This window comes from Carassius carassius, chromosome 48 (genome assembly GCF_963082965.1).
Source record: "Carassius carassius chromosome 48, fCarCar2.1, whole genome shotgun sequence".
Classification (NCBI taxonomy): domain Eukaryota; kingdom Metazoa; phylum Chordata; class Actinopteri; order Cypriniformes; family Cyprinidae; genus Carassius; species Carassius carassius.
This window is the reverse complement of record NC_081802.1, coordinates 18,597,891-18,625,704: the sequence shown is the minus strand read 5'-3', so window position 1 is coordinate 18,625,704 and position 27,814 is coordinate 18,597,891. Positions and strand designations below refer to the sequence as shown.

General features: G+C 38.2%; 1 protein-coding gene across 2 annotated transcripts in view; it reads right to left on the bottom strand.

Moving 5' to 3' along the window:
* LOC132131546 (ligand-dependent corepressor-like) overlaps positions 1 to 6,317 on the bottom strand; it is a 31,094-nt gene extending 24,777 nt beyond the window's left edge. For both annotated transcript variants that reach the window (XM_059543597.1, XM_059543598.1), the window contains exon 1: positions 6,161 to 6,317. In XM_059543597.1, coding sequence (XP_059399580.1) covers positions 6,161 to 6,257 — 97 coding nt within the window. In that variant the 5' untranslated portion in view covers positions 6,258 to 6,317. The remainder of the gene's footprint in view (positions 1 to 6,160) is intronic.
* Positions 6,318 to 27,814: the final 21,497 nt, after the last annotated feature.

Genomic DNA, 27,814 nt, shown 5'->3' with positions numbered 1-27,814 from the left:
TTCAACAATACATGAGTGAAAGGAAAACTTCATCTCTCTAGTTGACATACAATGCAGGTGATATGATACTCCATTCAAAAATGCTCTTTCCCACCAAACAATCTGTCTATTGAATCCGCCAGATCCATCCCTGACAAATCAAACATCCAAATCAAAAACATTACATAGATTAGTTAAGACAATGCAGAAATCAGCAAATCAACTCACACACAAACACAAAATCTGCCTTTTTACACAAATGTTCAAAAATTCTTATTTGGCCAGCTGATTTAGCCAGAAATGAAAATAACCTATTTCATCTTATATATCCAAGTCTATTGTTTTGTGTTTCTCACATAATTTATGAGAAGTGGTTTCCCAAGGTTTAAATGCAAAACAACAGCATCTGCTCAAACTTCAGCAAATAACTTTATGTACTTTCTATATCGGCTTAAATATTATTCTAGGCTGGTTTTTAATGAGATTTAATCTAGTTAGGAACAGGTTGAAAAACACAGACAAAAAGTAATAACTTGGCTGAAGAGATAACAGTTATTATGCATTTCCACTAAATGACTTTTATAGTAAGCCTGATGCAGAACTGTGTGGGAATATTTAAATGAACAGAAATAACTTCATAATAATTCACCATTTTCCAAATAATAATATGTAGTTTATTTTACTTTTGTAATTATTTGCAGTTAATGTAGTCTTACATCGGGACTCCAAGTTAATCCTCATTTAATAGCAGAAAGACACTTAAGACAATAGTCTTCAGATCACCAGAGAATAAAATTATCTCTAGTTGGGAGTGGGGGGTGTAATTGATATGAGATTTCAGCAGGCTTGGGCTGTTCAAATCATGTGATTTACACATGCATTCCTGCCCTTTACCACCGAGAAACAAAAGAAATCATTTACACGTGGGATCCACATGGATGTAGGACTGAGTCGTTGGAGAAAATTAATGAAATAAGCATATAGCTCAAGGACGGGCTAACTTGTACCAGTTGGCTGGTTGTGTTTAAAAGTAATGAATTGAACGTTTTTTGATTCAGTAGCAAATTAAAGCATTGTTGCTAAGAAAAAAAAAAACTAGTCAACCTCACTAATCAACTAGTTTGTTGGACTAGTCGACCACTGCAAGGCACCCCAATATAGCTAAACATCATGAACCAAAAATGCATGAAAATATACTGAAAAAATGATAACATCTAAATTAACTATCCATTCATACCAAAAAAACAAATATTTGGGGGGGTTACATAAAATAGAAATTCCTCTTCAATGTAACAGTTGGAGATTACCACTTTTTACATTGTGCATTAACTGCAAAACTCAATATGACATGGACAGCAAGGACACAAGACTGAGACATCAACAGTGATATATACTTTATAATAGAGCAACTTATGTTCATATCAAACTATTTGCAACAATATTACTGGAACTGCATTCAATTAATTGGTACATTTGTAAAATGTAAAATCTAATAAATGCAAAAAGATAACCTGCTGAAAACATGCTACACTTGAACATGTCTTTGTCTACAACATTTCATATGTTTTTCTACACTTTTTAAGTGTTTAAGCCCAAGATTAAAACTACTTTGCTAAATGATGCTAAAACTGCATCATCAGTATTTGCATCAGCTTTCCAGCAGTTCCCTGAAATCATCTGCTGCATTAGGCAGCAAAAATACTAAAAAAAATCCTTCGACCCCCATAGGCAGCTTTTTAGGGCATTCAACTTTGAGTATAATCTAAACCCATTCTGAACACAGCAAGTGTTCAGGGGCTTTAATGGAAAACAACCAGTGTCTCATGAGACTAGTAGGCAGACAAAAAAATGGCAAACCATATGGATGATTTTGACACATTTGGATTTGCAGGGATTGGTTTAGGCTAATGTGAAGTACAGCAAAGAAAGAGGACGAGTAAAAATAATTGAGATTACCTTGTCTTAAACGGTTACTGTAAATCAAAAAGAAACACTCCCAAAGTTCTTGTGCAAGAGCCTGTTAAGGAATGTCTAACTTCATCGAATCAAAGGTCTCGCGTACCTGGAATCTTTTTGGAATTTAAGGAGAAAACTTAACCTGACAGAACAAAATGTGGCCAAAATTCAATGTTCTTGACAACAAAGCCTTATTATACAATTATTATTAATTTCCTTTTGCAAATTTAGTTGCAAACAACATCTAACAAACAACCATTATTAGGATTAGCATCAGTCGAAAAAGTCAGAATTGGGATAAATACGGATTTAATCTAGATGTCCTTTGACAGAATGAGAGTCCCTGGGGTTTAAAAGCAGAAAATAGTGGAGACAGACTTTCCAGATGTCAAAATACTTGTGACAGCCTGACGCATTTAAGATTCTGAACTGCTGAGAACAATCCAGCGAAAAACCAAAAGTATTATCTCTGTGGGAGTATAATGCTACTTCCCTGATAGTCACTTACATGGTTTAACGAAGCCCTGACAGCTTCAGCGCTTCAGTATAAAAGTGGTGGAAACCCAAGCTGTAAACTTTATAGATAAATGCTAAAATTAAGTAAAATCAAAGTTTTAGATACATAAACAAAAATGCAATTTTTTTTTCCAAACGTCCAAACAAAACGTAATTTTCACTTGGCCATCTAAACATTATTTATTTTTTATTTTTTTAATTTAAAGTGCAATGCATCCTAATGGTTTTTGTATGTTTCAGTGAATCGTTCAATATTTTATATAAAATATTAAGTAAAATGCATGATACATTATCAAACCCAGGCTTTTTAACAGTTATTTCATTATTTAACTAGTAAATAATTTAATCAAATATTATATGCAGTATTTTCCTCCTATACTGTAACTACATGCAGCTTCTCAACAAGACAAAGAGCCATACATAATTCAGATTTTTTTTTATCAATTTAAAATGCTGTTGATTTTCAGCGATGGTCAAAAAGAATGCAACTCGAATCAATGCAACTTCTCGCAGCCTACATGCCAATTAAATCCGCTGGAAACTGTCGTCAAAAAGCTCCAGACGCTTCTTTAACGACCTCTTCACTTGGGGGTGGATGTTCAAGAGCTGCTAGAATGGGTTTACAGTCCAGCTAGAAAAAATTAAAGGTAAAGGCACTCTCAATATGCGGCAAAAAGATTCCCAACCCACCAAAACTAAAATGCATGATTAGAAACCAATAATATTTTTTTCTACAGGACTACAATAACTTGTAAAAGGACTAGACGGTAACCAAACTGGATACTTTCAAATATCAAAGGAATATCTAAACCAGCCCTATATTTGAGCGAGATATTGAAAGAAACATAATTGGCCATAAGATTGCTGCTGATCTTTGATGAAACGAGAGGAAAGGCGAATGCATAGGGGAGCGTTTCGAAGAGAGCGAGGGGGAGGTAGATGATGACTAGAGATAAAAATAAAAAGTGACATTTTTCCTGAAGGTAATGCTTCTCACAACAAGCAGCTTTGACCTTCAGTTTTGTTTGAATTTGTGACGCTCTCGTGAATGACACCAAACGTGTGGTGACAAATTCACACAGAAAGAGTCTGAAAAGCCAAGAAAGCCAAGGTTAGGATGAGTTTTGGCACATCCATGTATGTATAAGCTGTTTGTAGCCAGTATAAAATAGATAGCAGACGAATAAATGTGTTTGATTAAAACAGCGGCATCTCACCAGAGTTATTTATTTAACCAACTGAAAGCTCTACACACACATGATCAAACTACATTTGATGCATTTAGAGGCTTCAAGGCTAGATAAAAAGACAACTTCAAGAGTTAAACTAAGATTAAAGACTAATACATCAACAACCCAACGCAACTCATTCAACAACCTTTTCACCAAACCTTGAGCCACCAATAAACGGAAATAATTGAATTGAAATATACTAGATGGTTACTTCTAGTGAATTAAAATAAATGACCAAGCTGTTCACTACCTCGAACAGAAAAGCGTTGATGAATTTGGTGACAAATTCAATGTTGGTACTCTTTGTCAAATATTATTAGTTTATCTATTATTAACATTATAATTATTACTAACGGTAATTTTTTCTTCAAAATGTTTTTCATTAGTTCGCTAATGCAGTATCGGTTCACAGATCAACAAACAAAGACAAAGCTAGCTGTATTAAACATTATAGTCCATGTTACATTACAGAAAATAATTTAGTAGCAGAGTACAAACAGAAAAAAGGAAATTATGGAAAAATATAATATCATTGACAGTCCAAATTCAGCATCAAACTGACTGGGAAAGAATCTTCTATGCTGGCTTTCAAGGAGAGTTCGTTAACAACAACAGAGTTTAGAATTTGGAACTTTGACCCTTGAAAAAAGTTTGTGGGAATGATTTATGATGCTCCCTAAAGCGTTATCAGCAGAGCGAGGACGGAAATTCTTCTCATGTAGGTGTGAATCAACTTTGACATACTTCTAGATTTCAGAAACGCGATGGGAGGTTAAAGACTTTGGTTGCTTTTTACATCCAACGCTAAGCTCTCATTTCCAATTCACTGGAGACTTTCCATTGTCTAAACCCAAATTATTTAGTCTACATTCTAGGCATCCCTAGAAACAAATATTTAAGCCTTCAACACAGCAATTATATTTAAAGCAGAGTTCCACACATTTCTGTATGGCATTTCAAGTCATTCGTGATTGGGATTTCATAACGACTTTATAGGGACTGTACTCTCAAAGAAATATCTTTATTCAGTTAACTAGCCTACATCGGGTAGCGATTAATTTAATAACCTCTATGACTATCGCGGGCCTAAAAACTCACAATGTTTCAATTTCACCAATATTATTGCCTTGGGGGACCTTGTTAAAAGCTCCCAGTCAAATATATTTCCCTTTTCTTCACAGAATAGCAATGAATTAAACCCCCCCCACCCCCTCCCCAAAAAAGCTTTCCCATCTTTAGTGTCCCATATATGATTATATTTAATATCTGATATTAAGGCAGCATTAGACACTCACCATTCATCGTTATATCTACAGTACAATGTTGTGGTTGATAGAAAGAGTGACCAACATTTACTCAAAAGCTGCAGTTAACAGATGCCAAAAGCCACGGGTTTTCTTTCTGACATTAAAAGGGAGATTAACACAAATCTAGGGTTGAAAACTAGGAAACCTGGCGGTTAAGACTCGACAGATAATCTCCCAATAACATCAGATACGGCGATTTAAAGGGATTAAACAAAGCTAATGAAACGTTAGATTTAACGGGGGAGGGGCGGGAAAACAACAGTATCTCTCATATTTTTGGAAATGAGAACCAAAAATGAGTAAATAACAAATAAGAAACGTGACTCTTGGCTTCTTAAAACCAAATATTGTTGATATTTGCTCGACATTTTGGCTACACTAGCACGTCTTGTTCATGACTGCCTTTCTGCTTCAAAGCGAGCAATCGATTAACGAAAAAAAAATCAAAACTGACTCAAATATCAGCGCATAAAAATCTCCTGACTTAAGATCAATGCTCTATGTTAAAATGTTTAGTGAAAGACGAATGTGGCCTTGACAAGGCCGCGATAACAACTAAGCAATATGCGCAGTGTCATTTTCTTTGTCAACCCCCACCTTCCCCTAAAATACAAAATTATTTTCTGACATTTCCCCATTGCAGCAATGCGCGCTCCCCCAGCGCCGATGATTTGAGGGAAGGGAGGGCACGCGCGCGGTGGGGCGGGGACGCGCACAGCCCTCCCCCCCAAATAATACAGTAGCCTACAATAAAGCAGGGAACGCGCACTCTGGCAAAACGGATACCGGTGATTGGTCAGTGCACAATTCCCTCTGTACACGTAACACGCCCTGCTTACAATAAATAAACATCGCCTAAATTTTCTCTAAAAAAATAATAATTCAAAAGAAATGATGTTGGGCCAAAACACCAACTGTTAAACATTCTAAAAAAAAAACGCAAATATAGCTCCAGTATTTAACAGATATTTATCGTCCGCGCAACTAAACTCATAACTGCGATTTTGGATAAGGTCCAGCGGGTGGTGAGCGGCTATAAGGAAAAAAATCGTTGCGAGAAAAAAATAAATAAATGCAATAGATTTTCGCAGGTCCTCACACCAAATAAACACATTCAATCAGCCGGCGATGCCCCACTACACAGTTCTGCGTTAGGTTAAACGAGCTTACCTACACAGTGAATGAGTTTATGCCTCCACGAGTCAAGCTCCTGCCGAAAGCCGCGCCTCTCGATCGTACATTGCTGCCTTCTGCACAGACTCGCCATTTTCTAGCGGCCCCTCCCGCGGGCGCGCGCCTTCTACCGGGAGCTTCCCGGCGACGACGTCATCAGCTCCCTTCCTCCCTCTCTCTCTCTCTCTTTCTCTCTCTCTCTCTGTCTCTGTGTGTGTGTCTTTGAGGCAAGCGCTGAAGGGGGTCTTCAGTGCTGCAGCACTGACATGTCCCTCCCTTATCCAAATCTTATCCAGCCTATGAGTAAAGCTTTATAGCGCATTTTGCTCTGAAGAAGGTCTGATATGAGTGAGGTCTGGGGAGGGCTTGAGAACTGTGCTATAATAACCCATATTAATACAACCCGGTAATTAATACAAGGGTTAAGACAATTCCAAGGGCCCAAAAAGGCAGCTCAGGAGCCCCAGAAACCACATTGACACACTTGTTGATGGCTGTCAGTTTAAGTGCCGGTGATGCAGTGTTGCCAGATATTGCTATGAAGACAAATAAAAGAGATGGGCACAATGATCGATATCTCTTACTTTCATTTAAGACACAACCGACTGTGGATGGTAGGAAACACATCTGTAAATTTCTCCATGTGACTCCAGTGGTTTGACCTCAATTTTATTAAGCGACGTGAGTGCTTTGTTTGCACTACAAATATAATTTACAACTTTATTTAGGAAAATATTGATCTGTATTGTGCGTTCACAAGAGCATCATAACGCATCTGTGTTGTGTTCATATTATTGAGGTTAAACCACTGGAGTCACATGGATTACATTAATAATGTCTTTCCTTTCTGGACCCTTGAATTTGTGAATTGCATGACTGACTGTAGAGGGTGAGAAAGCTCTGGGATTTCATCAAATAAGATCTTAATTTGTGTTCCGAAGATGAACGAAGGTCTTACAGGAGTGGAACGACACGAGGGTGACTAATAACAGTCACAGATTTACCTACAGAATTTAGATTTTATGGTGAACTATTCCTTTAAGACCCCTGTGGATCCAACAGGATGTCATATTGATTCACTTGGCAAAAACTGTGATAGGCTATAGTTAGCAGTACTTTTAACACCGGTAAGAAATATACTGTATAATCTGAGAATAAAGTTTAAAAATTTGGTAAAGTATTTTAAGTATTTCAAATACAAAATGCTGTCTCTCACAGAGTATTTAATTACAAATGACTTTTTTTGGGTCAAATAAAATACAAATGATAAAATACTCAAAAGTAATTGAATACCTATAAATAGCCTACATTGAATTAAAGTGGTCATAAGATGCAATTTTTCCTTTCTCTTTGAAGTGTTACATGCTCTTGGTGCATAAAAAAGATCTGTAAAGTTGCAAAGACTAAAGACTCAAATCCAAAGAGATATTCTTTATCAAATTAAGACTTGTCCACATCCCCCCAAAAAAACAGCTCATTCTAACACCCCCTAACATGTCTACATCACTGTGTGGGAAGATTTGCATAATGCCGCCCAAATGTTTCCGCGCCACCATGTTGAGTGAGTGGAGATCGTGTGAGGGAATCAAGAAAAATCGATTTGCTAACTTTTGGCTCTGGTTGTGTAATAAACCAGGACTTCTGTTCCCTCACAGTTCACGCTGACAGTAAAAGTACAGTACGGTTGAAGGTAGGCTGTTTGTTAAGTGGTAATGGAGTTACTGACAGCTTTTATTGTGCTGGCAGCGGCGCTGCAGATTTCAATGAGTTACTGTGGTAACAATTGAGGCAAATGTTATATAGGCGGGCATGGGAAAAGAAAGGCAAATGAAATGAATAAAAATATAAATGGATTATAAATTCTTTGCTACCTGAGAATAGTGAATGGTATTTTTTCTCCAAGTGTCAGTGTAATAGTGCATCCAATCGTCTGCATGATTTTTCTTTCTTGTGTGGAGAATGTGATGATTAGCTGGATGTCCAAGTTGTTCTTTTCCATACTACAAAAGAAGACAGAAGAAGGGATATCAAACTATGCAAATACAGTAAAAGGAAGAATATGTGCAACTCCAGAGACTCTAGATGTGTTTTTAGGGTGCACTCATTGATGTGTTCACAGACAGGCACAAGCAGGGCTGTAGCTATAGTGGGGTGAAAGATGGAAACATTTCTTAAGACCCAGAAGTGTACATCTATTTCAGTAAAAATCAGTAAAAAGCTTCAATATTTCAATATGTAATCCTCTCCATTTCCGTATAAACATCCTCTACAAATCCATTTAACTAAAATGTAATAAGCATCAATGTTACCTTTTGTCCCGAGCTGCAGTTCTCCACGATCTTGTCACTTAAAAGCAAAAAGCCAGTTAATAAAATATTTCAGAATTTTAACTTGAGTAGTCTGCAAATAAGCACACTGCAGCAAGAACAAACTAAAATGTATTCACTGAAAATACTTCATTGAGTGAGCTGCACCTATGTTTATTTCACTCAGCATCTCGCTATTGGTGTTACAGGGACACAGCGATGTGAACACTGAGATCCTTTACTTTCCCAGCAGAGATGAATATTGTTCAGATGGAAGTCATGGGTCAAAAAGAGATTAAAAAGTGCTCGATGTGAATTCAGACTTTGCAATTCGCTGCAGATAATGTGAAAAATGTGCATTCTGACAGCCAAGGTCAGGACAGTCATTGGAGCGAAAATATATTCAATGCATTTTCTTTTTGGAAAACGAAAGATCTTTGTTGCGTGCTAAATCATAAATTCCAAACAAAACGTCTGCTGATACTAAACGATCATCTCACAGAGTGTCTTCTCCATCTTTAGAGACAGCTAAACACACACAAACTGAGGCGCTATATGTACCAGGGCTCCATGTACCCTCAAGGTCTTCTTTGCAGCATGGTATGAACAAAAGGCATCAGTCCCGCAGGGAAAGACAAAGCAGTCACTCACAAGTGATCTGAATACACTATTTTGGTAATGATATAGTGAACCGTAACAGACACAGTTTTGTTGCGTTTACTGTATACACAGAACAATGCAGTAAACTGATTTGTTGTATCAAGTTCCCATGGAGAGCAAACTGAGTCTGACCTGTTGATTGGTTGCATCTTTTTTTATAAAAAATTTTTTATTAACGTTATTGGCTGCATGACCTTAGACATTTCTGAACATTTAACATTTGAGACTCCAAGAAATGACTATTGAACACTTATCCAATCCCCCCCGACTCAACTTGCACACAAGGCCAGTGTGTCTTAACTCTCTCACTGCCTAATTCGTTCCTTAGCCTCGACTCATGCATACCGCTCAAAGCGTTTAGGGATAATCTGATGTTCAAATACCAGTGTGGTGGGGGAGGGGCTTCACAGGCAGTGTTTCTTTGGAGATTGGGAGCACAGTATGGGAGTTAAAGGGGCCAATACAAACGATTAGGCATTGATGTAATGTACGTCTTCTGAATGCGCAGTGTACGTTTTCAGTAAACCTTGATAGATCTGTTTAGGCTACTTCGTGTTTCCTGAACTGATTCGGTTACTGAATCTCCAGCGCCACGCCAAAACAAATTATATTTCACCTGATATGAGCTTGCAGTCTGAATTCGATATGATGACATACATAGACTGAGTACCACAAAATAATATTAGGATGATAAGTCTCATTTATGAAACACAAGCAGAATGATTTTTATGTAAAAATACATATTTTATGTAATTTTCAGATTAACTAGTCTCTACATTTTCACATGCATGGTAGGCTATGTAAAACATCCAAACATTTTGTTTTCTTAGTTTATATATATATTATTTCAACATTTATTCTTAAAATGGAATTTACTAGCAATTTCTGAGTGAAAATGCACAATTTTTTTTGTGTATACCATAATATTAATACACAAGTTTTTTTGTATTTGCCCATATCTAATCTGCTATCAAGATTGAACTTGAAAGTCTCTTTTGTATTTTTGCAAAATACTGAAGACAAATCTGAGAAGGGAGTCCAAAAATCCCACACATTCCTGTAAATTAATTTAAAAGGGACAATTTCTGTAGTCTATATTTTCCACCACAAGCTTCGTAGCACCTCAATCAACATCGAGTAAGGTGTTTTCTAATTAAATCATTTAACAAAGATTGACATGTTTCCCCTGATCTGCATTCATTTCAAAATAGCTTTTCAGACAAAATCTCAGTTTCCTAACTGAAAAAAAAAATAATAATAATAATTTTTAACAATTAATGTAAGTACCTGCAGAATTAATATATTCCAAGGAAATGTGTGGGTTACAGTAATTAGCTGAGCAGCAGGAGACGTATTAACTTAAATTCAGCAAAAGAAACAGACGTTGCTCTCTGCACGGATAATTGCTACAATAAAACCTTTTTGTATTTACTTGATGAAATAATTGTATTTGCATTTGTATGTATTACACAAGTTACACAGAACAAAATAAAATTATTACAAATCAAACTGAACACTAGTGAATAATGTTGTTTTTTGAAAGCATTTGGGAAAAGTAACAACTCTGGATATGAATGTTGTATTTTATTCTGGTGTCTTCATTTATCAACTTAATATATGATACCATCAAAACCTCAGAATAAATACTTGAAAAAAGAACAGCTTAATAAGTAGTTTGTTTTAAAGACACTCTCGAAGCAAATGTACATACTGATGAATATAATAATGACAGATCCTGTGAAAAGCTACACCTGAAAGTGTTTTCTTAAAAATAATTGGGTCATTTGCAAATTCCTGCTCTTCACATACGAACATCAAAGTTCCTTATTGACACAAAATCCACACAAAGTCCTAATTATCAGGCAACTGTCACTTGATATTGGTTTGATGTTGAGCACGTCACAGATAGTTCTCTCTGTGTAAAAAACAAAACAAAAATAAAAAATAAAAACCCAGAAAATTAAAATAGGTGTGTTTTCCCTCCCCATGTGTTCCGTGTCTCATTGTACCTGTGTTTAGTAATTATCCCCTGTATAAAAATCCTTGTCTGTTCAGACCTGACTGACACAGTTACCTCCGTTTGTCTCCCCTCTGTTTGTTTTGTAAGTTTTCTTTCCAATAGGCATGTTCGACTTTGAGCAGCGCTGCACAAAATGATTACTGTATGACCTCAAAGTACCACGAGAGCGATTTGAATGCATTGGATCCATGTGCTATCTTTCGTTTTCGCGGTACTTTGATGTCATACAGTGATCATTCTGTGCAGCGCTGCTCAAAGTCGAATGCGCCTATTGTGTTGTCCAATGGATGCTCTCCTTCGCCCAGAATACCTCCTCCTCCTGGTGGAGCAGGCGGAAAAAAATAGCTCGTGGCCCACACCAGAAAGTTCTTGGTACTGGCAAGCTTCACCAATTACCCAGACAACGTGCTCCGTGCATTCTAGGACACCAGTTTGAACATCGCGTACAGAGCCCCATCGTCTGAGGGCAGTCCCTGAGAGGAATTCACCACCTTTGTGAAGTGGACATTGGCAAGAAATGGATCGTCGGAGCCCATGATGATGGAGAGCCAATTCCTGCCATGATCCGTGAGCCAGCGCAATACCAAGTGACTGAGTGGAGGATCGCCCCGGACCAAGCCATCAGACCAGATCCAAGAGCTGGCTACAGAGCCCACCACGAGGGAGAAAGCTGCTGACGGTATGAGTGCAGAGAGGAGCTCTGCCACCTGCATTGCGACTGAGGGTGAGCTCAGTATGGCACGGCAAAAAGGCCAAAATGATGAAGAGGATCTCATTGATTGGGAATCTGATATGGAGATCAAACTGCCCCCTCTCCTCTCTCCATTGTCTCTGTTGGTTCTGTCCAGCCCTCCTTTGTCCATATTCGTCCAGCCCCGAGGAGGCCTTGTTGCTTCATCCTACTGGCTCCATTGGGCTCCTTCCTCCTGCCAGCTCCAGCTTGGTCCTCAGTCGCTCTGCCTCGGTTGCAAGAGCCCTTGCCTCCACCCTGGCCCTCCGGATCCTTGGTATACACCTGGCTCATTGGCTCACCGTCTCTGCCTTGGGCTCCTCCTCCGCCAGCTCCGCCACTATTGGTTGGCCCTCTGGAGTCAGCGGCCATTCCTCCTCCATGGCTTTTCCCTCCGTTGGCTCCAACATGGGTCTACATCATGGCTGTGGCCTGGGTCTAGTTGGACTCCTCCTGCTCCAAGCTCCTTCTGGCTTCTCCCTCCATTGTCTCCTACCTGGACTTGTCTGCCATGCCCCCCTCCGGATATCAGTCCTCCTTCTGAACCTCCTCCCTAGTTCCCACCCACTCCTCTCCATGCCCTTTCCAGGAGGGGAGAGTAATGTCATGCCCCTGGAATCATTTTATTGTGTTTTCCCTCCCCATGTGTTCCGTGTCCCATGTTAACTGTCTAAATCTATGCACCTGTGTTAATTATCCCCTGTATAAAAGTCTTTGTCTGTTCAGTTTGTCTCTCTACGGTCTACTTGTTGGTTGTTCTGTTACTGTTGTGTATTATCCCTGTGATTCCTAGATTAAATACTTGCTTGTACTTCACGTTTTTCTCTTGCTCATCCCTCGAGTCCCCACTCCCCTACAAAATCTCCTGGCTAAGAATGTCTTCCTAGATTAGGGAATAGGTAGCTCTGTAAAAGCTGACAGATGGGTACCCTAATTTAGTAAACCATTAGCTGGCAAAAATGCAATAGCTCCCTTCCTCCACTACACTCAAATCCTCACACACCGAGGCCTGAAGATTGTCATGCTGCTTGTGAACTTACACGTAGAATATTTGGCCACTTTTATTCATTTTCTGATCTGAATATCTGCAAAATTCTGCTCTTCAACTGGCTGTTGAAATTTGATATATAAAATATATCAGAAATGGTAATATATGAGGAAAGGCATGCATTGAAAGACCAATGTCATTCATTTTCAGCATCCCCAAGCCCTGTATTCTACCATCTGACAACAGCAAATACTGTCTCACAAGAGATTCTCCAGCACATGAGAATGGAACCTAATGAGATTATGAGTTGAATCAGGTGTGTTAGATTAGAGAGACATCCAAAATATGCAGTGCTGGAAGGCCATACAGGGCTGGGAAATGCATTTTACACAATCTGTAATATTAATTTGTAATGTGCATTCTTAAAAATAAAAGTTTCTTCCAAGTTTCTTCAAAAGTTCCATGAAGAAACTTTCCATTCCACAAAAGGTTCTTTACAACTAAAAATGTTCTTTGGATTATTATAATGTTTTTCACCAATGTGTGTTTGTGATTCTTTTAAGGGCTGTGCTCTCAAAATTAGAGATAAAACTAGAGGTTCTTTACCAATCCTATTCTGATCCAACTCTCCCATAGCTTCCCTTCACAGTCATTCTTGTCTAATAAAGCCAAAAAATAATAATAATAATAAAAAAAAAAAAACAACATATACTGTCCTAAGTACTGGGACAGTAAAGGGAAAATTTATCTGTTTGCTGTGGAGTCAAGAAATCTGTAAGTATGATTAAAAGATGAATATGAGACAAAGTACAGAATGTCTTTATTAATGTCTTTATGTATTTATCTGCACACACATCGATGTTTTACTAATTAAGAAGATCAGCACTTTTAGGCTGCATCCAAAAACTTAGGCAGGTGACTTGCTGCCTCGCTGCCGTATCAGGCAATGACTTTGCAGGCAACGTTTTATGGCACCTCATGAAACAGAGTAATGGTTTAATGATCTACAGCAAAATATAGAGAGCTTTGATGATAACTAAGTGGATAATTCATCACTGCATTTTAAATTTCTCACTAGAAATGACATAAAAAGTGGAAAACGTTGATCAAAAACATACATTTACACACAAACTGACCACTGACCGCAACGTTCAGATGCCATCTTTATTTTTTGGCTTAATTGTCACAGAATGGAACGCACAGGATTGTGGGATATCAAAGGCAGTGATGTATACATCTATGCTGCCTTCAAAAATCGGCCAGATGAAGGCATCTCAGGAGACAGGAACTGAAGCTAACATTGAATTCGGACGTGCCTTGATGCCTTCCTACCTTGGAATGTGTCCTCCAAAAGCAGTATTGTCCATTTTCGGATGCAGCATTAGAGTTTCATCCCACTATCTGATGTGAGCATAAGTATTGGGACAATTGCCTCCCAGGTGTTTGTTTCTAAGTGATCAGCTGTGTTGCATTTGATGAGGACACACACAAACCAGGATAAACACGAGGGAGTTAAGCAAGCAATTTGGATGCTAAAAGAAAAGTGGAACTCAATTAGAGCTCTATTAAAAATAATGAGCATGGAGAAATCAACAGTTTAAAAATGTCCTGAAAAAGAAACAACCCACAGCAACCATCAACGACATGGGGAGCGTTTCCCAAAACCATAGTTGGTTGCAATACAATTTCCCATTGCCAACCAACTAAGTTGCTAACAGGTTAGCAACTATGCTTTTGGGAAACGCACCCCTGGTCGGCTGAGAAAACCAGTCAGTATCTGATGTGCTTACCATTTGCCTCATGCAGTGCAACTCATCTCCTTCAAATAGAGTTGATCAGATTGTTGATTGGGGCCTGTGGAATGTTGGTCCACTCCTGGTTTTCAGCTTCTCCAAAGTTCCAGACGCCTTCGAATGTGAGCATTTGCCCACTCAAGTCGGTTACAACGACGAACTGCAGTCAGTCGAGACCCTGATGAGGATGACGAGCATGCATATGAGCTTCCCCGAGAAGGTTTCTGACCATTTGTGCAGAAATTCTTTGGTCATGTAAACTGATTGTTGCAGCAGCTGTCCGGGTGACTGGTCTCAGACGATCTTGGAGGTGAAGATGCTGGATGTGGAGGTCCTGGGCTGGTGTGGTTACACATGGTCTATAGTTGTGAGGCCAGTTGGATGTACTGCCAAATTCTCTGAAATGCCTTGGGAGATGGCTTATGGTAGAGGAATGAACATTCAATTCACGGGCAACAGCTCTGGTGGACATTCCTGTGGTCAGCAAGCCAATTGCACGCTCCCTCAAAACTTGTGAAATCTGTGGCATTTCACTGTGCAATAAAACTACACACTTTAGATTGGCCTTGTATTGTGTTCAGTCTAAGGCACACCTGTGCAATAATCCTGCTGTCTAATCAGCATCTTGATATGCCACACCTGTGAGGTGGATGGATTATCTCGGCAAAGGAGAAGTGCTTACTAACACAGATTTAGACAGATTTGTGAACAATATTTGAGAGAAATAGGCCTTTTGTGTACATAGAAAAAACAAAAGTGTTACGTTTATAATTTTGTTTAGTATATATATATATATATATATATATATATATATATATATATATATTACATTTGTATTAAATACTATGATTACACAATGACTGGAACTTGAAGAATCATAGTGTTAGACATTTCATCTAAACTGTCATCCATATTTTGTACTGCACATCTACAGGGATGATAATCATAATCATGACCTTTCGTCTCACACAGCTGCATGATCACAAATAAAAGCATTTTTAAGAGAACTGACATTTGGTGGCAAAAGAATCTTAGTGTATTTGAACATTTTTAGGACTGAGTTTGTCTCTTTTTTTAGGGCGACCCCTGAACATAACATTAATTTTCTTTAACTGCAGGCATTTTGTCTACAGTGTTTAAATATTTTATGTACCACTGATGCAGAAAGGCACAATGGTTTTGAGCTGTAGTAAGTAAATATTGCAAATGGGTGGAAGAATATTTTCATTATTGCTTCAAAGGGCAGGTGCCATGGATGTGGTCTACTGACACTTCATAATATTAAACATACTGTATTTATAATAAACACTAATCATAAATATTTGAAAAATAAAAGCAATTAAAAAATAAATGTAAAGGCCTACACAGACTATTTAAATAGCATATCTTTGAAGAAAGGGCACTATTATTTAAAGTTTTAGTTTGCAGATTAATTGTACTTATTTTACATTACATGATGTTATTGCTACTTTAAAAAATAGACAAAAAAAAACCCCACTGACAACACTGCCAACATTAAGCATGGTTTATGTCCTTTTCATAAAATGCATTTTTGACTGTCATCTCTCACACAGAACATTGAATATTTAAGCACTAAGACACAAAGCCAGCTTTACTTATTTTCTATGTTTCTGTAGAACATTTTGTGCCGTGGAATCTGTGGACAATGATACTGTGATAGATGTGGTACTTGAGTTCTCAGCAATGCACCACAATGTGAATATATTATGCAAATTACTATTTGTTTTAATGTCTGCTTTTATTCACAGTGCTGGTTTCTTTGCCAATTTCAGATGTTTTGCAAATCTTTTACTTAATATTTGTTTTTGTTGTCATGTTGTTGTGAATTGTGTGTTAAATTTTAAAGTACATGCACATCTACAATAAAATCAATAAAACATAAGTTCACTCTCTTTGAAAATTAGTGGTACGCATCCTTGACACGGGAAAGCTTAATTTTTGGATCTGTTGAATATGACAGGACTATCGTTACTCATGTAGAGTGAAAGATAAGCATTTATGTTTCAGAATGTATGATCTGCTTCTGGGCTACCTCAAAAAATGATTTTTTTTTTACTCAAAACAATTTTTATCAACTAGCGCTCAAGCTATTATGTGTAGGACTTTGTTAATAGTGTCCACATTTTGTAGGATCTTCTGAGCATTCCATGGAGATCTATGGGCCTGGTGATAGTAGACAACCAGAATGATATATAAGGCATGCTGAGATCTTCTTTGAGAAGGTGAAGACATTTGGGTGAAAGTACTGAGCAATATAGTGTTTGGAATTGGAGAACAGAGATGGACCAAGTACTGAACCCTGTGGTATTCCAGTGTTGAAATTTGGGTTGGGTAGTAAACAATATCATATGGATATTCCAATACAAATTTATGTCTTACTATGATAAGTTCTGGACATTTTTAGTCAATATAAATTAATCTAACATCTATTTATACAGGAGAAATTAAGGCACCAGCAGCTGATCAGTGCATGCCACTGCTAAGTCTGTATATAAGTGCCCTGTGCATGCCCGTCTGTTTGTTTTGTCATTTTTTTTTTTCGTGTCTGTGTCTTATGTTTCAGCACATGGCTTTGTTTTTTTCTGCCATGTGTCTTTGTAGTCTCTCCTCCTTGTTTCCCCTTTAACGCACCCTTTTGTTAGCCCTTGTCTAGTCCTTGTTGGTCCAACTGTGCTCACCTCATGTGCCTTTCTCCCTGTTTATAGTTCCTCTTGCCCTCTTGTCTTTGCTGGTTCGTGGTCATTCTCTTCCTCACTGTCTCTGTCTGTGAATGTGGCTGAGTATTTGTTCCTTTTCCCTTGCCTGATTTGTCTTGTGCCCTTTCTTGTCAAGTCCCTTGTAATTCTATGTTTAAGTCTTACTCCATGTTTTTTGGATTTTGTTTGTTTTTTGCTTTCGTCTTAATATTCATCTAGTTTGTCTAGTCCTGGTTGATGTTTTTAAGTTATTTGTGTTGCTTAATAAGTAGTTATTTTCATTTTATCTTTTTATATTTATTACTTAATTTTTTTATCAGTTCTTTTAGATTTGCCAATATAGTAGATCAACACATTAATTTCATCTCCAGAGCTGCCCCGAGAGACAATTCGCCAGGTGTTCATTTGAGAAAAACTACCATCAGTTACACACTGAAACTGAAATTAAAACTGAAAGACTTTCACAACAAACCCGTCAAAATAAAATTCTGGTTTAACTTGAAGACAAAATGACAGAGCTACTGTATTTTATAGTTGAATACTAAAATGTAATTTTCTAAACGTTATTATTATTATTATATATGTTGTAAGGAGTTTTACACAAGCAAGATTATTCATAAAATTTTAAATTCATTAAAATATGATTAAATTCATTAATTTATACAGTTGTTTTGCAGCATCTTGACAAAAAAATTTAATTTTTTTTGTAAATTGTTATATTTTTATTTGTTTGCATTTTAAAAGATTGATGTGATATGACTTTTATGATAAAATTGTATATAATTGTGGCAGCTTTGACTAGAGGTATACTAAAAGAGTCACCGACTACGCCACCCGGGGGCCTCTTTCCGGGAAAAATGCCCTTTGGTTAACTAAGGCTCAGAGGTTCGTTGATCAGAGTCAGATATCAGACATGGATGTGTAGAAAAATAGTACAAAGCTTTATTTTCTCCATAAAACCATATTAAATTTTATTCAATACAACACCAATAAACATAATCTAAACACAAAATGATACGGACGCTCACTTCAGAATGGGGCACTGGCTCGCTTTAGCAGAACGGATATAGCGATCATACGTGCCCACTCACTGCACACTCACTGCACCCCTCACGGTGACCACAACATTCAGGCCAAAGAACCCACCACCACAATCAGGAAGAGACGCTTATTTCTCTGCCACTGGCTGCCCCATTTCTGAAGAGAGAGAAAAAAAAAGGAAAATAACACGAAACACACACACAATATTTAAAACATTAAACAAAGCAGCTGGCCGTTTAAGGCACAATTTTAAAAGAGTTCACCACAATCAGTTTGGCGCATCAGATTAAGGTGTCGCGTCCGGCCACCCTACAATATTGGGCGGACAGAAATGGGCAAAACAGCAAACACTGGTATAATGAGCACCTGCCCTCAGATTATCCACACAAGAAACATACTCATGAATAAGCGTGGTTACAGTGAATATGTCACACCAAATGAATATATGAATAACACATTCAGCAAACACAAATCAAAGGGAAAGGATATATAGCCCACAAACAGTGAACTCACAAAAAAACACAAACTAAAGACAACAAAATGTAAAAGAGCTGGTGACAGTTAAGTGGCGGTTCTAGTACTTGGGCGCCACTGGAGGTTTATGGCTCCATTTATTTACTCACACACCGTCAATAATGTACCGTGCCAACGGCCCACAGGCAGTCCACGGCCCAGCTGATGGAGCGCGCGCTGAACGTAAACAAAGGACGAGACGCGGGGTTAAGCAGCAGCGCGTCACACACGAGCTGAAACCAGTCAATGAAGCGCGCTCGCCAGTTCAATGAGCGAGACACACTCGGAACAGCCCCGCCTCACGTAATAATCAGTGTGATTATCACGGTGAAGAGTCTGACGGGAGTCAGAAAAAGTAGCAAACACAATGCAAACCGCAGAAGGGAAACATCCACCCGGCGTTTTAGATGAACCCAGAGGAAACCCACTGTAACGTCTTGCGCACGTTGGCCCGCACCTTAAATATAAAATACAAAATATTAATTTACCCGGCTACTAGCAATCGTGTGTTCGTCCGCTGTTAAAACATACCTGGTAGTGAGATTCACACGGCACCCAACCAGCTTGGTATTAAGCACTCATTAAAATGGCGACATCACACGGAGTTCCTCCGTCCAACCTTTAACAGATAAAATCATGTAATCCCTGTGAGACAACCCCACAAACGAGCCATGCTAGTATAGTCGCTGACAACAGCTCTTACCCTACAGCATTCACGAGTCCCGCCGGAAACACGGTGTCTCACTCTGATGACGCAGAGAGAGAGAGAACGCATGCACATAGCGACACCCCTATATACACAGAGAACGTAATTAAAGGGCACTCCCCCTTCATATGGAGTAACCCCAACAGACAGTAAACAGTACTGCTACATAATCATACAACTCTAAATTCAGAAAAAAAAATTATAAATTGGAAAACACGAAACTTAGGAAAAAATTTAAATTGCATTTCATGGGGCCCTAAATTAAAATGTAGCTTACTCACTGGAGTAACTGTGAACAAACTATTTATGTCTACATTCATTTTCAAGATCAAACATGTGGAAAGCATTTAGGCTACTTGTACAGTTAAAGGGTTAGTTCACCCAAATATTAAAATTATGTAATTAGTAACTCACCCTCATGTCGTTCCAAACCTGTGAGACCTCCATTTATCTTCAGAACACAGTTTAAGATATTTTAGATTTAGTCCGAGAGCTCTCAGTCCCTCCATTGAAGCTGTGTGTACGGTCTACTGTCCATGTCCAGAAAGGTAAGAAAAACATCATCAAAGTAGTCCATGTGACATCAGAGGGTCAGTTGGAATTTGTTGAAGCATCGAAAATACATTTTGGTCCAAACATAACAAAAACTTAGACTTTATTCAGCATTGTCTTCTCTTCCGTGTCTGTTGTGAGCGCGTTCACTGCAGTTTGTGATATCCGGTTCGCGAACGAATCACTCGATGTTACCGGATCTTCTTGAACCAGTTCAACAAATCGAACTGAATCGTTTTAAACGGTTCACGTCTCCAATACGCATTAATCCACAAATGACTTAAGCTGTTAACTTTTTAAATGTGGCTGACACTCCCTCTGAGTTAAAATAAACCAATATCCAGATAACGAATGAATGATTGACTCATCCTCGAGTCAAGAACCGTTTCTGTCAGACGTGTCCGATTCGAGAACCGAGGAGCTGATGATACTGCGCATGTGTGATTCAGCGTGAAGCAGACGACACACAGAGCGTCTGAACCGAACTGATTCTTTTGGTGAGTGATTCTGAACTGATTCTGTGCTAATGTTATGAGCGCGGGTAAACCGAAGGCTTGAATCAAGGGCAATCATCGCCCTTTGTGACAATGACGCCATTACGTCGAGCACAAAAGAACCGATGAACCGTTTTCTTCAACCGATTTATTGAATCGAACTGTCCGAAAGAACCGGTTCACGGTAAAGAACCGAACTTCCCATCACTACTGGTGATCCGAAAACAGATGCAGCCGGTTCTTGACTCGTGAACGAGTCATTATCTGGCTCGGCTCGGTGTTCATCTTCAGTTTTGGACCAAAATATATTTTCGATGCTTCAACAAATTCCAACTGACCCTCTGATGTCACATGGACTACTTTGAAGATGTTTTTCTTACCTTTCTGGACATGGACAGTAGACCATACACACAGTTTCAATGGAGGGACTGAGAGCTCTCGGACTAAATCTAAAATATCTTAAACTGTGTTCAGAAGATAAATGGAGGTCTCACAGGTTTGGAACGACATGAGGGTGAGTTATTAATGACATAATTTTAATATTTGGGTGAACTATTCCTTTAATGAATATTGTGATCTAGATTTTTAGGCTCTATTGTTAATGTTATTTGTGTGCACCGGGGGTCTGAGAGTAACGCAATGATTCTCTGTATGTATGTATGTACTGTACATGTGGAAGAATTGACAATAAAGCAGACTTGAGACTTGTGATAAATATTGGTAATTTCTGAGATAATATATATATATATATATATATATATATATATATATATATATATATATATATTGTGATAATATTTTTGGCCATATTGTTAGCCCAAATTGAAAGTGTGTGTTAGCCTTTGATATTTTATCAAAGTGAAAAATAAGCCATGAAAGTGAAGAAATCGAAAGCTGGTGCTTAATAATGTTATACTGCAGCAGAGAGACCCAGTGTGTCCACGGGCCATTGTGTGATCAATGTGCATGGTGTGGTCTAGTGGTAGTTAAATCTCTGAGCTTGTAAATGAAAGGTTTTCAGGTTCAAACTCTTCTAGGATGATCCAGTAAGCATTGCATGATTGAGCAAGGCACTTAACCCCAGGTTGCTCCAGGGGGACGGCTCCTGTATTAACTGTTTTATTCAGTGTCACTTTAGAGAAAAGCATACGCTGAATGACTAATTAGCGCAATCATTTGTTAATTAATTAGTGTCCAGTGCAAGACACTTTGGCTGATGTAAGCACTTCAGTTATAGCAAGCAGAACAAGGCTGGTAACTAAACCTGATATGTATCAGCTTAATATATTAGACAGTATTATTTTAAACAGTTGTCTAATATATAGAGATAGATATTATGGTACTGTTGAACAGTCTTTAAGAAAACTATAAAGGCTAACATTTTCAAGACAAGAAAAATTTATAAAATAAAATAACTATTAAACACCAACAACCTTTGAATTAGACATTTTATTTTTATTTCCAGAAAGAAGCTGCGGCTGTTGAAATGTGAAAATCTGAACAAATTTTCTTTAATCAAATATATATTTTTCTTTGAAGATGAAGGAGGACTGATTTTAACCCTTTAAGACATTTGTAAAAATTTGTTGTTGTAATTCAAAAACTAATTGAGGAACCCTGGTATAGAGGATTATACTCCTGCAAGTGAGCACATAATGGGAGTGAATCACTTACAGTAGTTTATTTAAGAAGTCACTTGATGTTCATATGTGATGTTCATCTGAGGATGCTATTTTACATCTCCCTGTCATCACAAAATGCTCCTGCTCTGTTGACATAGTGACATTGTACTCACCATGATTTGCATCACCTTACGATGCTGCAGCATGCGAAGTACTGCAACAGTTTAGCCTGTTTCCCAAGCATAGGGACTGTCATGACAAAATACTGAAACATTCAGAACTGTTGAGCATTTACTTGACATTCAAAGTGTTCTAAGTAAGAACTTGTAAGAAGTGTTTTGTTTGATTCATTTTGCATACTATTTTCCCCCTTTGTTTTCAGGTTGCAAGACCGAAATCTTTGGTAGGTCTATATTTCTGAGCAGAGTATGAATGGAGAGCAGAGTTGCATGATTTTGCCTTGAGCAGGAGTGTTTTTATCTTTTTATTTAAGACTCTCACTCCAGGCTCACTTCAAAACCACTCCACCACAATAACATTCAAATACCCCAAGTGTCTGCATGAATTCACCATTTGTTAAAACATTTAAACGCACTATTAGTATTCTGAAATAAAGGTGGAATTTGTGAAATATTGCTGGAAAGACATTGAACAAATACCAAATGTGGACTGAAATGAATGATGTGAAATGTGAATGCAAGTATTGGGACAGCTAAGGATTCGCTCATTTAAAAAAGATGAACGATGAAAAAAAAGTTCCGTTCACATGTTGCAATAAGGGACTTTCAAACAAGAGGAACGTTTTCATAGTTTGTATATCTATTGGTGGAATATATATATGGTCTTTTTGGTGTGTTCGCACCACAAGAATTGGGAAAGGTTTTAGTTATAGGAACGCCTTTTGGTGGGACTAAATTAGCTCCTACTTCAGACTAGGGTCTAACCTAGCACAATATGAACTACCTGTGACACAAGTTAGCACTCGTTAGCTTGTCATTAGTGTTTTCATTCGAACCTATCACTGTTTTCTTTTCTCCTCTCCTCTCTCTCGCTCCAGTTTTTCACAATTCATCAAACAACCGCAGTAAGAATATTTCATCAAGCACGGTGAGTAATGGCTTCTCCTGCTATTTTTATTTGCACCTCTTGCCACATGTACAGTTTATCTATCTCTGTCGCAGATGAGGGATTCACATGTGATAAATGCAGGGAAATAGTTAGGCTGACAGAGAAGATTCAGAATTAGAGACACGCATCCAAACTTTAATTGAGGACAGTAAGAATGACAGAGCCCCTGCAGCAGGGCAACTGGGTGACGGTGAGGCAGCGTAGTCGTGGGTCAAAACACCGCTCCTCTGTTCCGATCAAAACATTAAACAGGTTCTCCCCACTCAGTGATGCACCCACTGAGAAACCTGATGAAAGTGCTCTAGTTATTGGTGATTCTATTGTACGGAACGTGAATATAGAGACACCAGCCACCATAGTCAAATGTTTACCGGGAGCCAGAGCGCCTGACATCTTGGCAAATTTAAAAGTGCTGGCTAATGCTAAACGTAAATACAGTAAGATTGTTATTCATGCCGGCGCTAATGATGTTCGACTTCGCCAGTCGGAGATCACTAAAAATAACATTAAAGAGGTGTGTGAACTTGCAAGCACGATGTCAGACACTGTAATATGCTCTGGTCCCCTCCCTGCTTACCGTGGTGATGAGATGCATAGCAGATTGTCATCACTCAATGGCTGGATGTCTAAGTGGTGCCCACAGAATAACATAGGTTTCATAGACAATTGGACGAGCTTTTGGGGCAGACCTGACCTGTTGAAAAGAGATGGTCTTCATCCCTCCTGGGGTGGTGCCACTCTTCTCTCTAGAAATATGGCAAATAGTCTTAGTGTTTATACTTGACTAACTGGGACCCAGGTCAGGAAGCAGACAGACTGGCTAAACCGACCGTCTGCTAGCTGCCTCCCGTCACAGAGGTCAGTTAATTCTCAGCACATAGAGACTCTTTCACCTAGATATCACACTTTAGAGACTGTGTCTGTTCCCCGAACTAAAAAATACAAAAAACGTCCAAACCAAGTTAAGATTAACAATTTAATTGAGGTTCAACAAATAAAAAACAGATGCAATATGGATAAACAAATGATAAAGCTTGGCTTATTGAATATCAGATCCCTTTCTACGAAAACACTTTTTGTAAATAATATGATCACTGATCATAATCTAGATGTGCTCTGTTTGACAGAAACCTGGCTAAAACCTGATGATTACATTATTTTAAATGAGTCCACCACCCAAGATTACTGTTATAAACATGAGCCGCGTCTAAAAGGCAAAGGGGGAGGTGTTGCTTAAATTTATAACAACGTTTTCAGGATTTCTCAGAGGGCAGGCTACAAGTATAACTCGTTTGAAGTAATGGTGCTTCATTTAACATTATCCAGAGAAACAAATGTTAATGATAAATCCCCTGTTATGTTTGTACTGGCTACTGTATACAGGTCACCAGGGCACCATACAGACTTTATTAAAGAGTTTGGTGATTTTACATCCGAGTTAGTTCTGGCTGCAGATAAAGTTTTAATAGTTGGTGATTTTAATATCCATGTTGATAATGAAAAAGATGCATTGGGATCAGCATTTATAGACATTCTGAACTCTATTGGGGTTAGACAACACGTTTCAGGACCTACTCATTATCGAAATCATACTCTAGATTTAATATTGTCACATGGAATTGATGTTGATAGTGTTGAAATTATGCAGCCAAGTGATGATATCTCAGATCATTATTTAGTTTTGTGCAAACTTCATATAGCCAAAATTTTAAATTCTGCTTCTTGTTACAAGTATGGAAGAACCATCACTTCTACCACAAAAGACTGCTTTTTAAGTTATCTTCCTGATGTATCCAAATTCCTTAGCATATCCAAAACCTCAGAACTTGATGATGTAACAGAAACTATGGACTCTCTCTTTTCTAGCACTTTAAATACAGTTGCTCCTCTACGCTTAAGGAAGGTTAAGGAAAACAGTTTGACCCCATGGTATATTGAGCATACTCGCACCCTAAAGAGAGCAGCCCGAAAAATGGAGCGCAGCTGGAGGAAAACAAAACTAGAGGTATTTCGTATTGCTTGGCGGGAAAGTAACCTATCCTACAGAAAAGCATTAAAAACTGCTAGATCTGATTACTTTTCTGTCCAAGATACTAGAAAAGGTGGTATCCTCACAATTATATTCCTTCTTAGAGAAAAATGGTATATGTGAGGATTTCCAGTCAGGATTTAGACCGTATCATAGTACTGAGACTGCTCTCCTTAGAGTTACAAATGATCTGCTCTTATCATCTGATCGTGGGTGTATTTCTCTATTAGTTTTATAGGATCTTAGTGCTGAGTTTGACACAATTGATCACAGCATTCTTTTGCATAGACTTGAACACTTTGTTGGCATTAATGGAAGTGCATTAGCATGGTTTAAATCGTACTTATATGACCGCCATCAGTTCGTAGCAGTGAATGAAGATGTATCATATCGATCACAAGTGCAGTATGGAGTACCTCAAGGCTCAGTACTAGGGCCGCTACTCTTCACGCTTTATGTAACATACCCTTGGGAGATATCATCAGGAAACATGGTGTTAGCTTTTTGTTATGCTGATGATACTCAGCTCTATATTTCTTCACGGCCCGGTGAAACACACCAATTTGAAAAACTAATGGAATGCATAGTCGATATAAAAAACTGGATGACGAGTAATTTCGTACTGCTAAATTCTGAAAAAAACAGAGGTGTTAATTATAGGACCTAAAAACTCTGCTTGTAATAATCTAGAACACTAAAGGTCTTAGACTTGATGGTTGCTCTGTCAATTCTTCGTCATCAGTTAGGAACCTAGGTGTGCTATTTGATCGCAATCTTTCCTTAGAAAGCCACGTTTCTAGCATTTGTAAAACTGCATTTTTCCATCTCAAAAATATATCTAAATTACGGCCTATGCTCTCAATGTCAAATGCAGAAATGTTAATCCATGCATTTATGACCTCAAGGTTAGATTATTGTAATGCTTTATTGGGTGGTTGTTCTGCACGCTTCGTAAACAAACTAGAGCTAGTCCAAAATGCAGCAGCAAGAGTTCTTACTAGAACCAGGAAGTATGACCATATTAGCCCGGTCCTGTCAACACTGCACTGGCTCCCTATCAAGCATCGCATAGATTTTAAAATATTGCTTATTACTTATAAAGCCCTGAATGGTTAGCACCTCAGTATTTGAATGAGCTCCTTTTACATTATAATCCTCTACGTCCGCTACGTTCTCAAAACTCAGGCAATTTGATAATACCTAGAATATCAAAATCAACTGCGGGCGGCAGATCCTTTTCCTATTTGGCGCCTAAACTCTGGAATAACCTACCTAACATTGTTCGGGAGGCAGACACACTCTTGCAGTTTAAATCTAGATTAAAGACCCATCTCTTTAACCTGGCATACACATAACATACTAATATGCTTTTATTATCCAAATCCGTTAAAGGATTTTTAGGCTGCATTAATTAGGTAAACCGGAACCGGGAACACTTCACATAACACCCGATGTACTTGCTACATCATTAGAAGAATGGCATGAATGTTGTTCAGTTGCTTTGATGCAATATATTTTGTTTAATTCGCTATATAAATAAAGGTGACTTGACTTGACTTAACTGTATGTTGATTGGCCGAATACAAGCTATATGAAACACCATCACCCACCATTTTTAAAAAGCTGTGTAAATGCACAGTTTACATTTACTTGCTCCATGAACTAATGCCACAAACATACAGAACAGCGATAGATGAGCCGATGGTGAAGTCCAGGCCCTTCTTCATCCTCCATCCTCCAGTTGTTGACATTGTTGAATGCCTTGCTTACATGTCGCTATCTGCTGATTTAAAATGTTGTTTTCGATGACCGCCCTGGTGGCCAGTTCTTATAACTGATTTCCTATATGCGAAAACCCCTTTAATATCTAAAGAAGTGCTATACTTCCCTACATTGTTTCAGATGTGTAGTCCATTCAGTATTTCAGTAAATAATACCACCATAATACCTCACTATTGTAAGTGTACTTTGCTCCAAATATAGCTGTTGTGCTTGTTGACACGCACCCAGCAGGCTGTGGACATCTATATAATGTCAGATTGACGTTGGACATGACTTCAGGCAGACGTTGCATTTTGGTTGAAAATGAAAATCGTGTTGATGTCGATTTGACATTGTCTTAACGTTAGATTTTGGTTAGACAACCTAAAAACAACAAAATATCAACGTCAGCTGACGTCAGTATTTCTTATGACCTTGTGACGGTTCAAGTCTGAGAGTTTAGACTTGTTTATACCAAGACGAACATAGAAAAAAAAAAAAAAATACACAAAGGGTACCAAAAACTAACATTAGGGCAACGTTCAACGTTCTGTGTTTTCTGGGTAAACCACTTCCCGGGTCGACATTTCA